General features: G+C 32.6%; 3 protein-coding genes across 3 annotated transcripts; 1 reads left to right on the top strand and 2 right to left on the bottom strand.

Moving 5' to 3' along the window:
• The first annotated feature begins 881 nt into the window (after positions 1-881).
• On the top strand, positions 882-2,611 carry LOC127149432 (uncharacterized). Its single transcript, XM_051084849.1, has 4 exons — positions 882-1,103; positions 1,177-1,584; positions 1,786-1,881; positions 1,969-2,611. The coding sequence occupies exons 1-4, from the start codon at positions 939-941 to the stop codon at positions 2,557-2,559; spliced, it is 1,260 nt and encodes a 419-aa protein (XP_050940806.1). The 5' UTR covers positions 882-938; the 3' UTR covers positions 2,560-2,611.
• A 538-nt stretch (positions 2,612-3,149) lies between these two features.
• Positions 3,150-4,959, bottom strand: LOC127149430 (uncharacterized). The gene is made up of 5 exons (XM_051084847.1): positions 4,638-4,959; positions 4,484-4,549; positions 4,016-4,405; positions 3,833-3,928; positions 3,150-3,741 (listed from the first exon to the last, which is right to left on the bottom strand). The coding sequence occupies exons 1-5, from the start codon at positions 4,938-4,940 to the stop codon at positions 3,184-3,186; spliced, it is 1,413 nt and encodes a 470-aa protein (XP_050940804.1). The 5' UTR covers positions 4,941-4,959; the 3' UTR covers positions 3,150-3,183.
• On the bottom strand, positions 4,955-6,584 carry LOC127149431 (uncharacterized). The gene is made up of 2 exons (XM_051084848.1): positions 5,464-6,584; positions 4,955-5,200 (listed from the first exon to the last, which is right to left on the bottom strand). Exons 1-2 carry the CDS (start codon positions 6,175-6,177, stop codon positions 5,039-5,041), a joined length of 876 nt encoding a protein of 291 aa, XP_050940805.1. The 5' UTR covers positions 6,178-6,584; the 3' UTR covers positions 4,955-5,038.
• Between the last annotated feature and the right edge of the window lie 7,355 nt (positions 6,585-13,939).

Below are 13,939 nucleotides of genomic sequence, written 5' to 3'. Positions count from 1 at the left end.
TTTACAGTCTGAACTATATGACCTTGCAGAAGTTGACCCTACAAAGTTTGACATAAAGATAAGATGTATATATGAGATCAAAGGGGAAAAGGAAGCTCCTCCATTTGAGTTAAGCAATGACCGTGATTTGAAGTTTTATATTCTTAGTGAAAATCCATTGGAGGTCCCCCTATACCTATCGTTTGAGCCTACAAGCAATCGAAGCATGAAAGTGTTAAACAAAGATTACAATTCAGTATCTGGGAGCAACCAAGTTCAAAATTTAAACCCTCATCCTCCTCCAATTGGAATGGATAGATTAGATGAGAATGAAGTTGATATTGGTGAAGTCGAGGGTGGCTTGTGTCATAACATGATAGGGACCAATTCGGCTATATGGGAATCATATGAGTCATATCATTCAATAGATGATACTTTTACATTGGAGTCAGTTGAGATGTACAATGAATTGTTTGACATCCCAGAACAAAGAGATGCTCCTACAAAAGATTGCAAAGGAAAAGGTAAAGTTGACTACAGGTCCTCTAGTCGGAAGTTGAAGACAAAAGGAAGTGGCTGGTCGGAAGAAAGCTCTACAAGTGAAGAGTTGGATGTAGGACAAATATTTTTTTGCAAGAGAGATTTGTCAATGAGATTAAGTGTGTTGGCAATGAAAAAAAATTTTCAGTTTGTAGTAAAAAAGTCTACAAAAGAGGTTCTTTTCGTTAGATGCATCGACAACAAGTGTGGTTGGAGATTGCGAGCGGTTAGACTGAAGGATTCAAATATATTCAAGATTAAAAAGTATGTGAAAGTTCATTCATGTTCTCTTGAGTTTTTGAATCGTGACCATAGGCAAGCAAAATCTTATTCTCATGTTTCTTCTCATTTTGTTTAGGGAACATGAAGAGGAACGTGGTAGTGATATAAGCATAGACGGTAGGGATGCAGACTTGCTAATGACTATAAGAGATATATCGGATAGTCTAAGTCATCAAATTCAGAAAGAATCAGACCTGCCACAGATGATTACTACCCTTCCATATGTGAGCCAACCTCTTGCACTTTGTGAATTGGCTCCAATGGATCAAACTGTACAAATTGTAAATGAAGAATCTCAACTGGTATGTATACACAACAAATTTGTAGTCGTTTGAATGAATAGTTTGTTACTTGTTTAATACGATTACATTGCAGGAAACAACAAAAAAACAGGTTGAGATGAAAAAAAATGATGAAGCAGTTACTTTGGTTGAAAAAGAACCAGTAACTGTGCCTGATAAAGATGTGGAAGAAAAACCAATAAAGAGAAGAAAGCTATGTAAAATAGCAAATAAAGAGGTGCAACATGAAGATGAACAAGGTAATCCACCCACAACATCTGCTCAGATCATATCAGTATCTACAACACCTGTCCCAGATGTGGAAATCAGAGAAGTAGATCCATATAATCCGATGTGGAAAGTGGATCCAAAATTATGGAAGGAATACTTGCAATGGAAAAAATCAAGAAAAACAACCCATGAAGAAAGGAAAGTAGTCTCCACAACCAGAAAGAAAGACTTTTTCAGACAGCTTGAAGAAAACACATGGGTACATGGAGACGTAAGTACTCTTCCCAAACGATCGCTTATATTTGATATACGATCGCTTCTATTAACTAAACGATCGCTTCTATTAACTAAACGATCGTTAAGTTAATATTACACGATCGCTTACTACGTAAACGATCACATGTACATTTCTTATGCGATCGCTTATCCTCTCCTTTCATTCATTAAACGATCGTTTATTTTTTCTTTGTAGACATTGGATCTGCTATTCGCCCACTTGCAGAATAAAATGTTGCATCTCAAGCACCATTGCAAGCGTTCTTTTAGAATATTACATTCCTCTTTTCTGGTAAGTTGTTATTCTTTAATTTTTTTTTTTGTATACAAGTTAAACTGCATCATTATATTCTGATTAAATTTTGACTTGTTCTTGAAGACTGGAATCAATAAACCAGACTGCATTGTTTGGAACCACATTTTTGATACTCATCTGGTGACACCAGATAATAAGAAAGCTGAATGGACAGACCCAACAGCACACCTAAGTATATGGACAGAAAAAGATGTCGAATACTATTTCAACACTGCTGTTGGTGATTACAACGACATACCAGGGTGGGGAGATGTCAACTACGTGATTACCTGCATCAACATAAAAGAACACTGGTTGGCTATTGCAGCTGATATGAGAAAATGCAGGATCTACGTGTTCGACTCAATGCCAAATTATGTTGAGCAGAAACTTGTTGATGAAGCTCTTCAAATGCCTGCACGATGCATTGCCTCACTCGCGATTGCAATTGGAGTCAACCTCCATTCAGATCGTTTCACATATGGCCCTTGGCCAATACGCAGATCGAAGGCCACATTACAGAAAGGGCGTTCATTGGATTGTGGAATTTTCTGTACCAAATTTGTTGAATGCCTTGTAACTGCTAGTGACCTTGGTTGTCTAACTGTGCCAAACATGAAACTGTTTAGACAACAATATGTGCTGGAACTTTGGGCCAATAAATACTTTTGTTAATATTTGTATTCGTTTATATAATTTTTTTATGTAATTTTTATAGAGAGAATAACATATTATAATTTTAAACTTTGTTATAAAATAAATACTTTGTGATATTTTCAATTAAACGCGACCAAAATTGAGAAAGAATATTTGAGTTAATATTTGTATTCGTTTAGATACATATCACAAAATATTCGTGTAGAGAAATACTCATCGCGCACATATGTATAAACGATCTTCTTAATAAACGATGTCTAAACGATCTTCTTAATAAATGTCAAAATATTAAGCGATCGTTTAGTAAAGTCTAAACGATCGTTTGGTAAAGTCTAAACGATCGTTCGGTAAGTGTAAACGATCTTCTTAATAAACGATGTCTAAACGATCTTCTTAATAAACGTCAAAATATTAAGCGATCGTTTAGTAAAGTCTAAACGATCGTTTGGTAAAGTCTAAACGATCGTTTGGTACAGTCTAAACGATCGTTTGGTAAAGTCTAAACGATATTCTTAAAATCATAAAAAAATTCAGCGATCGTTTAGCTACAAGTAGTTTTGCAACATAGAGAATAATCGATACTACTAATTGAAATGCAACATACACAATAATAGAACAGCCAATTGATACTTGTGATTTATGTTAATATTTCAATACATAGGAGTGTTGGTTGGTCCATACTTGAAATGCTAATTGTTTTCTAAAGTATGACATGTTTTCTTGACATAATGTATCTAAACCAACACCAGCAGCTATGTACTCAAAATACTTAATTGCGAATACGCCACAATCACAATTATTTCGTTGAAGTGGAATTGGGTCAACAATGACAACTGGCCAAGGTTCCTTGTATGTCGATGATCTACCTCTCCTATCAAAGAAGCCAGTACTATCTAACAACTTTGGCACCAACTGTCGAATGGGCAGTAATATGTTTGTCATCTCTTCGGCAGTTGTAAGTGACGGAAGCGAATCCCATACCTTCACTTGACAACTTACCAAATCCAAGCATAATAGAACCCAATGGTTGCCATGGACATTGAATGGAGAGTAAACGTAATCAACACTTGCCCAAGGATCTTGGAAGTCCACTTTTGACCCGACAACATAGTCAACCAACCTATACTCTTCGTCCCAGTCAAACGGGCGATTCTCTTTAATACATTCTTTGTATAGGGGCCACTTCGAAACTAAAATGCGCTGCAAAGAAAAACATACAAACGCAAATATCAGACCGAAAGACAAATATCAAACGCAAATACATACATAAAGTAACGAGACGATTACAAACCATAAAGATTGTGTCCGCAGTTGTGAAGTTCTGAGAAGAAGGTATCCCGGCTGCCTTAATCTTCAAGCGAATGAAAAGAAAAAGTGCATCCAAATGCTAATACAAACAAAAGTAAGCAGTAAATGTATAGAACCATAACAATGATAAAATTATAATTGCATAAATGATAAGATAATCCCATACCTCATCCGACAACCACCGGCGACACATAAACAAGTCTCTGAAAAAAGCCTTCGATTTTTTCCCATGAAAGGTTTCACGCAGCTCATCGTCTGTACGCTTGTCTGTAATCCACGCTCGAAGTCTATCTAAATGGACGTCAAGTATTTTGTGCATAGGATCATAAACAATTGCTTCAGACTCAGAGGTGCTGGTGGTTGATGTCAGAGACCGTTTAGGTAGAGTTGTGAATGGGGTTGATAGGTAAACACTTGCACGCTTCCTACGGGCGGGCCGAACGTGTGGTCGTTGAGTGAGAAATGGTTCTATCTCTATGACGTCCTCATCGTCAACGACATCTATTGGCTCCTCTAAACCAATATCAACCTTCTTCTCCAACACATCTTCGTCACCCTATGGAAGCTCATAATGCATTAGTGTATATAATGATAGAAATTAAACATCAATATTAGCATGAACATGGAACCAAACCTTCTTTTTAACTTCAATGTGTTCATCCTCCAAGCCTTCGGACACCTTGTGGTCCCCTTCGTCACCCTATGGAACCTCAAAATGAATTAGCGAGAACATGGTTACCAAATATGAAACAACTAACGTGAATACACTTAACAGTTTCATTCCTAACCTTTCTTTGAAGTCCAATGTGCTTCAATATGGTTGACATCAGGCCCTTCAATTCGTCAATATCGGATTTTATAGTATTAAGTTGGCCTTCAACAACCGCTACTCGATCTTGGAGATTTCGAATAGCCTTTTTCATCTTAATCTTGGACTTCTGTTTCTTACTCTTTTTCAACTCATCTTCATCGTTAACAACTTCTCGTACTCTTTTTGAACCACCATTCTTCGACTGAATAATGGTAGATGAGCGGAAGTTTTCAAAAAGTTCACCTGAAGCAATTTTCAATTGCTCCTCTTCAGGTGTCATCTCAATGACCGCCTTAATTATAAACTGCAAATAGAAAAAGGCAAATGTATTTAGGACAAAGAAATAAGCACAAAATCACGCGATCCTTAAGTAAGTTACTATTGCTTGCTACTTACCATTGGCGAGTCAAACACCTGGCTTATAGTTTGGGACTTTGGTGATTGTTGGCACACCCACCTCAGCATTCGTGGTATGGCATGATCGTTTACTTTATCTACACCACATCCAATGATGGTTGGTATAGACTCATATGCCCAAACCTATTCCACATTTGACAAACAAGTTTAGAAAGTGCCACAAGATATATATAGATATATAAACAAGTGGTTATACAATCGTTTGAAAACAACTATACGATCATTTAACATAACTAAACGATCGTTAAAAAGAACTAAACGATCGTTTAAATAACTAAACGATCGTTTAAAATAACTAAACGATCGTTTAAAATAACTAAACGATCGTTTCAAATAACTAAACGATCTTTTTAAAGTTTTGAAGTAAGAAGTAAGAAGTCAAATACCTGTAATGCATGCGGAAATCCATTGATAGTATATTTTTTTGTCTGTGTTGATTTCTTCTTTCCCTTGGCATATTGCTTGTCCAAGGCTCTTTTCAATGCACTTAGCGTGCGTACAAAAACAATCCGACCCCAATCATAATTATTAAATGAATTCCAATCATCAGCAATCTTCAAAAAACCAATGTCCACTTTGGTTCGCCTATCTTTTCCCAACAAAGATATCTCTATAAAGTAGACTAAAGCTAATTTGACGATATCATCGTCATCACCCTCGTATTCCAAAAATATATCTTCTAAGTCGCTAACGTAAACACAGTCCTTGTCTTTGAAAAACTTCTCCAACAGTCGACTGTTCCCACCCAACTGAATATAGTCCTCTTTAGGACCCCATAGTCCAGTTACGATGTTAAACTCTCTCCTACCGAAAGTACAAACAACGCCCCCTAGTAGGAAACTTATAGAATCCTTTCCTTCATCTTCCACCTCCCTTAACAGTAAGTAGTGGATGAGTGGCCCATTGAAGACAATATTTAGGTCCAAAAAGTGCCCAAACTTTGTTTTCCTAAATAAGGCTAATTGATCGGGTTTGAGTTTGGCCTTAATATTATGTGTTGTCTTTTCCAAATGAGACAAACAGCTTACTAGGGAATAAAAATGATGGGAAGGATTAATCTTGTAGAAGGGTCCGTCGGTCGATGTTGAAGTCGATGTCATGATTCAAGCCAAGAAAAAGCAAATATATTGAAAATGGGTTACAGATAAAACTCACTGAAATAAGAGAACACGCTCAAAGTTGATTCTTAGGTTCGAAAAGGAGAAGCGACGAAATGCACTGGAGGACCGACGACAGACGAACAGTCGGAGTATCTTCGAAGAGCAGAGCGGGAAATTTGAAAAGCCAAAGAAAGGAGATGTTTTTTTTTTTTTTTTACTTCAGGTGTTCTATGCGAAAGAGAAGGGAAAGCGAACGTGGGTAGGCGAAACAATCAATAGAGAGCGATAGAAATTTAATGAAGGGCATTTTTGTCTATTCACACCCAAATTGTCCTAAAAGTCTTTCTTTTGAAAACTTGTCCCAAAATTCATTTAAATCTCTTTTTTTAACCTATTTTTGGCAATTTCCCGAAAAGAAAATTGAATTGGTAGCAGAGGAGAAATCAATGGGGTTCTGATTTGGAAGAGATGGGATGGATGAAGGTGGCAGAAGAAGGCCCATTTAAAGCCCATTACTTAGTCAATGTAACGACGTCGTATTCACGTAGTGTATTTATTTACCATTTAATCATTTATTTTTTTTATTATTATTATTGAAATTTTTCATTTTATATGTTGCTTATTATGTACTCTCTTGAATTGAAAAATTAGAGTAGTCTCAAAACTATTTAAGAGAAGTGGGCATATATATATATATATATATATATATATATATATATATATATATATATATATAAATTGACATGTTGTAGGTTTGAATTTTCATATCTAATATTTGTTCAACATGTTGTGTAGGGATAGGAGTGTGGTTCAATCTATTGTTAAACTTAAAGGGTGATTAATTAGGTCATTGCTTTAGTAACAAGTAAAGGTACTTTTAGATAATCTATGAGCACAATAGTCAAAGTCAAACTTTGAAAGCAACTAGTGATTAGTTAAATGCAAACCATTTGTTTCTTATGAGCTACATGAAAGGTGTGTTTGGTGTGTGTGTGTGTGTGTGTCTATATATATATATTGTTAGTAAAGAAACACTTGTATTTTATATGGAGTTTTATAGTTTTGATTTAATGTAAAGGGACCTTGTGGAATAAATTTATCATTATTCAAATTATTCTATTTTAAGGCTTTTTTTTAGAGATAACGGAATAGAATCAAGGTTGAACAAATCCCCGACTAAAGGATAAAACTCCTCAAATCAAAGAGAGAACTAGGAATCAACCAATCTCTAAAATGTTATAAAACCAAGAAATTAAGACAACAACAGAGAGCATTTGATTCCATCTGAAGTAGCTCCATGTACAAATTTATTACAATCGTCTCTCTAGATGAAACGCAAAAAGAAATGTATGACAAAACCAAATGCCAAACTTTATGTTCACAAGCAAAGCCTTGAACTTTAATAAACAAGTCCAACACTTACAACACTTGACAATAGAAAAAAAAATGTACAAATAACAATCAAATCTGGATTACGTAACACAACTCCTCCGCAACCGCAATATTGTGCTCGGTAATTACCCACCATTTGTGCTTAGTGTGTTTATGTATGAAACTAACCATTTGTTGTTAAACAATCTCATTCAATGTGCTTAGTCTTGTTAATATTTTTTGTACCTCATAGTTATTTTGTTCCTCATAGTCAAATTAGCTTATATCACTCCTAGGGTACCTTTTTTTCTTTTATGAAAATAATGTATATGTGTGTGTGTATATTACTTAATTCAAAAATAACTTGACTTTTAAATCATATCTAAGAAAATAGTATGAAAGAAATTCATTTACTTTGACTTTTTTTAAAAGAATAATCACAATGGTAAAGATTTTTTTGTATGATGAATGAATTAATGGAGAGAATTCCACCTCAAACTCAACCCAAACAAGCTAAGAAGAAAAAAAATAAAAAAGAGACATTTCTTAGGAAATTAAAAGCTATCTCAAAATGACCAAATTAATATGCATGATTTATTTGTAGAAAAATTATACTCAAATGACAAATCATAGAGATATTTATTTTTGAAAGATTATTATGTTCACATGGGCTAGTAAAAGTTCTTCAAAAGTTTAATGCACACCGAAAAAAAAAAAAACATTTATGCATACTGAGGATAACCAAAAGATTCACATAGATATATTCGTTCGTTGAAGTAGTGACCAAGAAACATATTCACCTCTAAAAAAACATTAATTTGACAAAGATTACGAGATTCTTGAAAATATGGAAGGACCAATTACATGTATGTTGTAAATTACTTCAATTAAACTACGCTTTTCCTATATCTCCATATTCCCTCATTTCAATCGTCATAAACTTAATATATAGGCAAAAGAGCTCATGCAGCAGGAGCATAATCGTAACATCCATCGTCGTCATCGTCATCACCTTCTTGTCTTATAATAGTTGTTGTTAGATTAGTAGAGAATTGTTGACTACACTTGACATCTTTATATGCAATAATATTCTTGATCATCGTTGAAGCAACCGGCTCGAAAATAGATACGTCCATGTTGAGAAAGAAAGAGAGAAGAGATGTAGAGATGTTTGATGGAGTTTTTAGGGATTGTAGTTCATGAGTAGAGAATGGCAGAAGAGAAAAGGGTTTAAATAGAGAGGGGAAAGAGAGAGTAGTGAAATGGCCTTTGTTAAGCTTTTAGGGCACAAAGGAAAACACAAGAAAGAATGTGGGTAATGAACAACAAAGAGTGTCCAACACCAACTCTCATGTGGATGTGGCACTTTCCAAATTGACAAGTCATCAAGAGTAATGTGTTTAACACATTCCCAATGTTTGTTCACCAAGTGGACTCATAAAGAAGAGTTATACAGAAAGAGAAAAAAAAAAAAGGTTCTTGCCATCTTTAATTTGAAATGACATTACACACAAGAAAAAAGCATCTAATTTAATGATAAAAAAGAGGTTAGTTGATGACTTTTTTTGCCAAATTGGTGTGATCACTGCTTCGATCTTTGGCTTCCCAATACTTTCATTAGGGTTAAATGTCGATTTTTGAGAAAAAAACACTACTTTTCGATCGTAACGTCGTTTTGGATTAGTCCTTAAATTTTAAATTATTGCATTTCGAGTTTCAATTTAATCATTAAGTTTCAAAATGCGTTACAATTCTATCATTGAGATTGAAATTTTATTTCAAATTGGTTCTTAAACTTGAAGATCGACATTTTTAACTCTGATTTTTTACTACATTAATTTCTTTAGTGTATATTAACTAATTTTAAAAAATTTATTTAATTAAATACTATTTGTCATCAGGCAACTTTGTTCATAATTTTTTTTGCACTTGGATCTCATCTGCGTTAGGGTTCATTGTAGTGCTCTAGACTTCAATAATTGTCAATGTGATATGGATTTATTAAATAAACATATGGGGTTCTATTATCTTAAAACCAATTAGTAACAAAATCAGTGATAATTGATATATATATATATATATATATATATATATATATATATATATATATATATATATATATATATATATATATATATTTCAAAATCCTCAAGATGGTGCATTATTTTTTCTTTTGGTCGTTGAATCATTTTTCTTTCAAATGAAAGACTCGTTTGGACTTCATAGACTCTAATATCGTATTAGGTAAACGTAAGCTTTCTTTCTAAAATTACTAGACAATAGAGAAGAGTATAGGTAACCGATATATCTTATATATAAAGATTGTGAGAAAATTAGAGAGATACATCATTACTTCTCTCATATGTAGCAAATTTTTTTGATTTGGAATCTCTCATATATTATCAACCTATTATGGTATTAGATTCAATGAAAACCAAACTAAGTACAAACCCAAGAATAGTAAATAAAATATGAAGACTTTTTATCTGTGTGATTTGAAGGAGATGAATTAATCCTAAGCATAAGAAAACATGATTAGAAAACAATAACACGTACATTACGTACTCTAACAAGATAGTATCTTTATTTTCAATTGCTCGATCATAGAAATGTTAAACATGGAGTAATTCTATGTTGGAGTGAAAATGCTTTGGATCTTTGACCATTATATAACGTTGAACTCATGGGATACGATATTCCATCCTTTTGTATTTTTAGACCCTTTTCTATTTTGCTATATTATTTAATTGTATTTATTCCTTTTGGACTGAATAATGAAAAATATAGATTTGGGTTAATATTATTATATCAAAATATCCCACTTGAGAGTATCTACTAGCATTGAAATATTCTTATAATAAGTCATGAATTGAAAAACAAATACTAATGGTTAGATATGCAAGAGTAGTTATGTGAAAAATAAAAGAAACTAATATAAATATCATCGATTGATATAGGTTGTTTTAGCAGTTTGATCGAGAGCGATGAAATAAATAACTTTAATTAATTATTTAAATTCAATTTTAATAATATACAATTTTGTTTAAAAGTGTAAAAAATCTAATATTAAATTGAGTTTCAAATTAAATAAGAAAAGTACATATATACCATATACGTGTACAAACCAAATGCATGCATACAATGGGAGAACACTTTTTAGTTAGTACTCCTACTTCTCAAACGAACTAAGTAAAGTCTTAATATTTGTCTCGTCATATCATTCTTAATTGTTGATATAAACTTGATATATGGTTAGGTTTCAAGCGGCTGGAGCAAAATCATAATCTCCATCATCATCGTCGTCATCACCTCCTTCTCGTCCTACGACAAGCGTTGTTGAAGAAACAAAATCATGTCGTCTTCGCTCAAAATTTTCGTGCACATGATTACACATCGTTGAATAATGATGTTCTGAGAGGGGGATTTGGATTGAGTCTATGGGTAGGAAATGCATAAGAGAAAGGGGTTTAAATAGAGAGGAAAGAGTGGAAGAAAACGGTAAGCATTTTAGGGTATAGGAAAAACACAAGAAAGAATGTGGATATTGAGCATCAAAGAGTGTGCAACACCAACTCTCATGTGGTTTGTGTCACTTTTCAAATTGACATGTCATAAAGAATTGTGTGTTTAGCACACATTGCCAACATTTGATCACCAAGTGGAATCACAAGGAGAAATAGATAAAGAGAAAGGGATACGGTTGGTAGCAAAAAAAAGTATACAAAGGGTGTATACACAAGTTGAGTGGATGCCTTTTTTTGTCAAATTGTATGATCAAAAGTGTTTCTATCTTAGTCTTTATGATGTAGTCAATTGTGCATAGTGTTCTTCAAAAGCAAAACACAAATATATAAATAATATGGATCTCCTTTCATCACTTGGGACCAAATACACACCATGTTTATATATATAATATGTTTTGAGTAATCACTTTTTTAGATTATTAAGCTAGTACAAGATTATATATAGACTTATATACGGAGGACAAAGTTTAAGCAGAAAAATGAACAGTGTATTAGGTTTAACTTTTTTAAGTGTTCTTTTTTTAAAAAAAATTGAAGTGTTTAACGACCATATCCCAAATAACTTTTGAAACAATTTTAAAATATATAATTTTAAGAGTTTTTTTAAGAGATTATTTTCATACATATAGTAAAATGAACCAAAATATCTACAAATGTAATAAAATGTTACAATTTATTAGTGAAATGTCTATCTATCGGGCTTTGACAATGAATCCTTAATTACCTCCATGAGTTTTTTTTTTTTTTTTTTTTTGCCTTCTCTTTTGCTTGTTGAGAATATAATCTACACAATGGTGACATTCTAACACCATATATACGAATCTTATTTTTGCACTTTCTTTAAAAAAAGAAAATCAAATGCATAATACCTTTGATTCTCTATGACCCAAATTATAAAACAAAGTATAAAATATTAGTATATGTAAACATATATTTTCTACATACTAATTTTTATATTGTTGGTGTTCTTCTTTTTCATATTATGCATATGGCTAGGTTACAACCTTTTGATGATGTATTATTACACACTTTTTTAAATGAGGGTTTCAAATTATATCTTGGGATTGAATTTAAATATTATTTTCATTTTAAATCTTTTTAATTCATATTTTGATCATTCAAGTAAACTTCATGGATCATGTATTAAATTAATATATTCAAAGGTTAGTGTATGAGATTATAAAAAAATTCGAAATTACTAATAACTGATCACCTTAATTATTATTTGTGTAACACGTACTTTTTTTATTAAGGTCGAAGGTTCTATTTTTCAATCACAAAATTATTGTAATAGAAGACGAGAAAGAAAAAAAAGTCACATGTTTAAATGAAAATCATACAACAACTAGACAGAGACACTTCCCTGCCCTATGAACTTCAGTTTGGTCCACACTTAAATAAATAAGACATTATTTTGTATCAGATTCTTAAATAAATTTTGATACTTTATTGAAGGTCCATATGCAAATTTAATTCTACAATTTCAATGATTGAGACTTACTAGTCATTGAATTTATATATAAAGAAGTTCAATGATTTTTTTATTTAAAAATTATTATTTTGAGTCAACAGATTATTTGACATGAAACTATAGTAGTCCAAAAATACAACACCACATAATATTATTTTTCAACTTTTAAAATTAACTACTCTATTTTTCCTACCCAATCAATTTATACAATTTGTCAAAGTGAGAGTAGCTCAACTAATACATTATTTATACTATTTATGCATTATCTTTGTGAACAAAGAAAATGTATACAATCTTAACGTGTTAATGTTAATAGAAAGAAGTAAAATAAATATGAAAATTCAAAACGACGAGAATGAAATTTAATTAATAATCAAAACTCTTTCAACAAAATATTACGATTCGAAGTTGCATATAGTAACCGTAATAACTGTAATTTTCTTTTGACAATCTTTCCCAAACACCTAATGTATATGTTCATTCTCTCTTCAAATTCCCAAATCTTTTTAACGACTCTCTTCCTCCAATTTTTACTGACCGTCACGGTCGTCACTTTAGATGATCTCAAATCAAAACTCAAGCAGTCAAAGCAAAGTCGTATCTACCATCGTCGTGTTGTCCCCCTCTGCCATTGAAACAAGAGCAATATAACCACATTCACATCCCTCACGATAACCATTTCCCACCATCACCTCCAAGGTTCTTCAACCCCAAAACAAAAGGTAATCTTGAAACATGAGCCATTTAAAATAAAGAGGAGAGGTTCAATTATTATTATTGATGCGATTTTGGTTATAGTTTGATGTGGTACTTTATATGTAGGGAAAGATTGAAAGAGAGAAGACATTTAATTTATGAGTGTGTGCTCGTTTGTGGAGCAAGGTGGGCACGAGCCAAAGTGTGAGGGGCTCGTGATGGTTCACTTAATTGATTGCCCAACTCCAACTACGAATGGCTTTGAATGTGTAGCTATAGCCACGTAGGAATATGTAGTTTGACATGTTATCAAACACGTAGAAGACAAATTAGTTTAAAGAATCTTGAGAGTATGAGGACCATGAATATGAAGATAAGAGAGGAATATATATATATATATATATATATATATATATATATATTCACGTCAATTTAGGGTTTTTTTTTCCTTTTTTTTTTGTTTGTGTATTGTATATACATGAAAGACAGTGGTGATCATATGATACACACACTTTTCTATTCCCAAATTGGGATTACTTTGTCTCACAAAGAGTATGTAAAAATTGTTTTAGTATAATAAATATGAGATTATAATCCTTCTTCTTTTACTTTTTCAAATTGACAAAAGGCAATCAAATCAACTTCTTTTCTATATTACTAAATCAAATATGCCCTCTAATCTTCTTGTGGGTCCCTTCAA

Source organism: Cucumis melo, chromosome 5 (genome assembly GCF_025177605.1).
Source record: "Cucumis melo cultivar AY chromosome 5, USDA_Cmelo_AY_1.0, whole genome shotgun sequence".
Classification (NCBI taxonomy): Eukaryota; Viridiplantae; Streptophyta; class Magnoliopsida; order Cucurbitales; family Cucurbitaceae; genus Cucumis; species Cucumis melo.
This window is presented reverse-complemented; position numbering and strand designations above follow the sequence as displayed.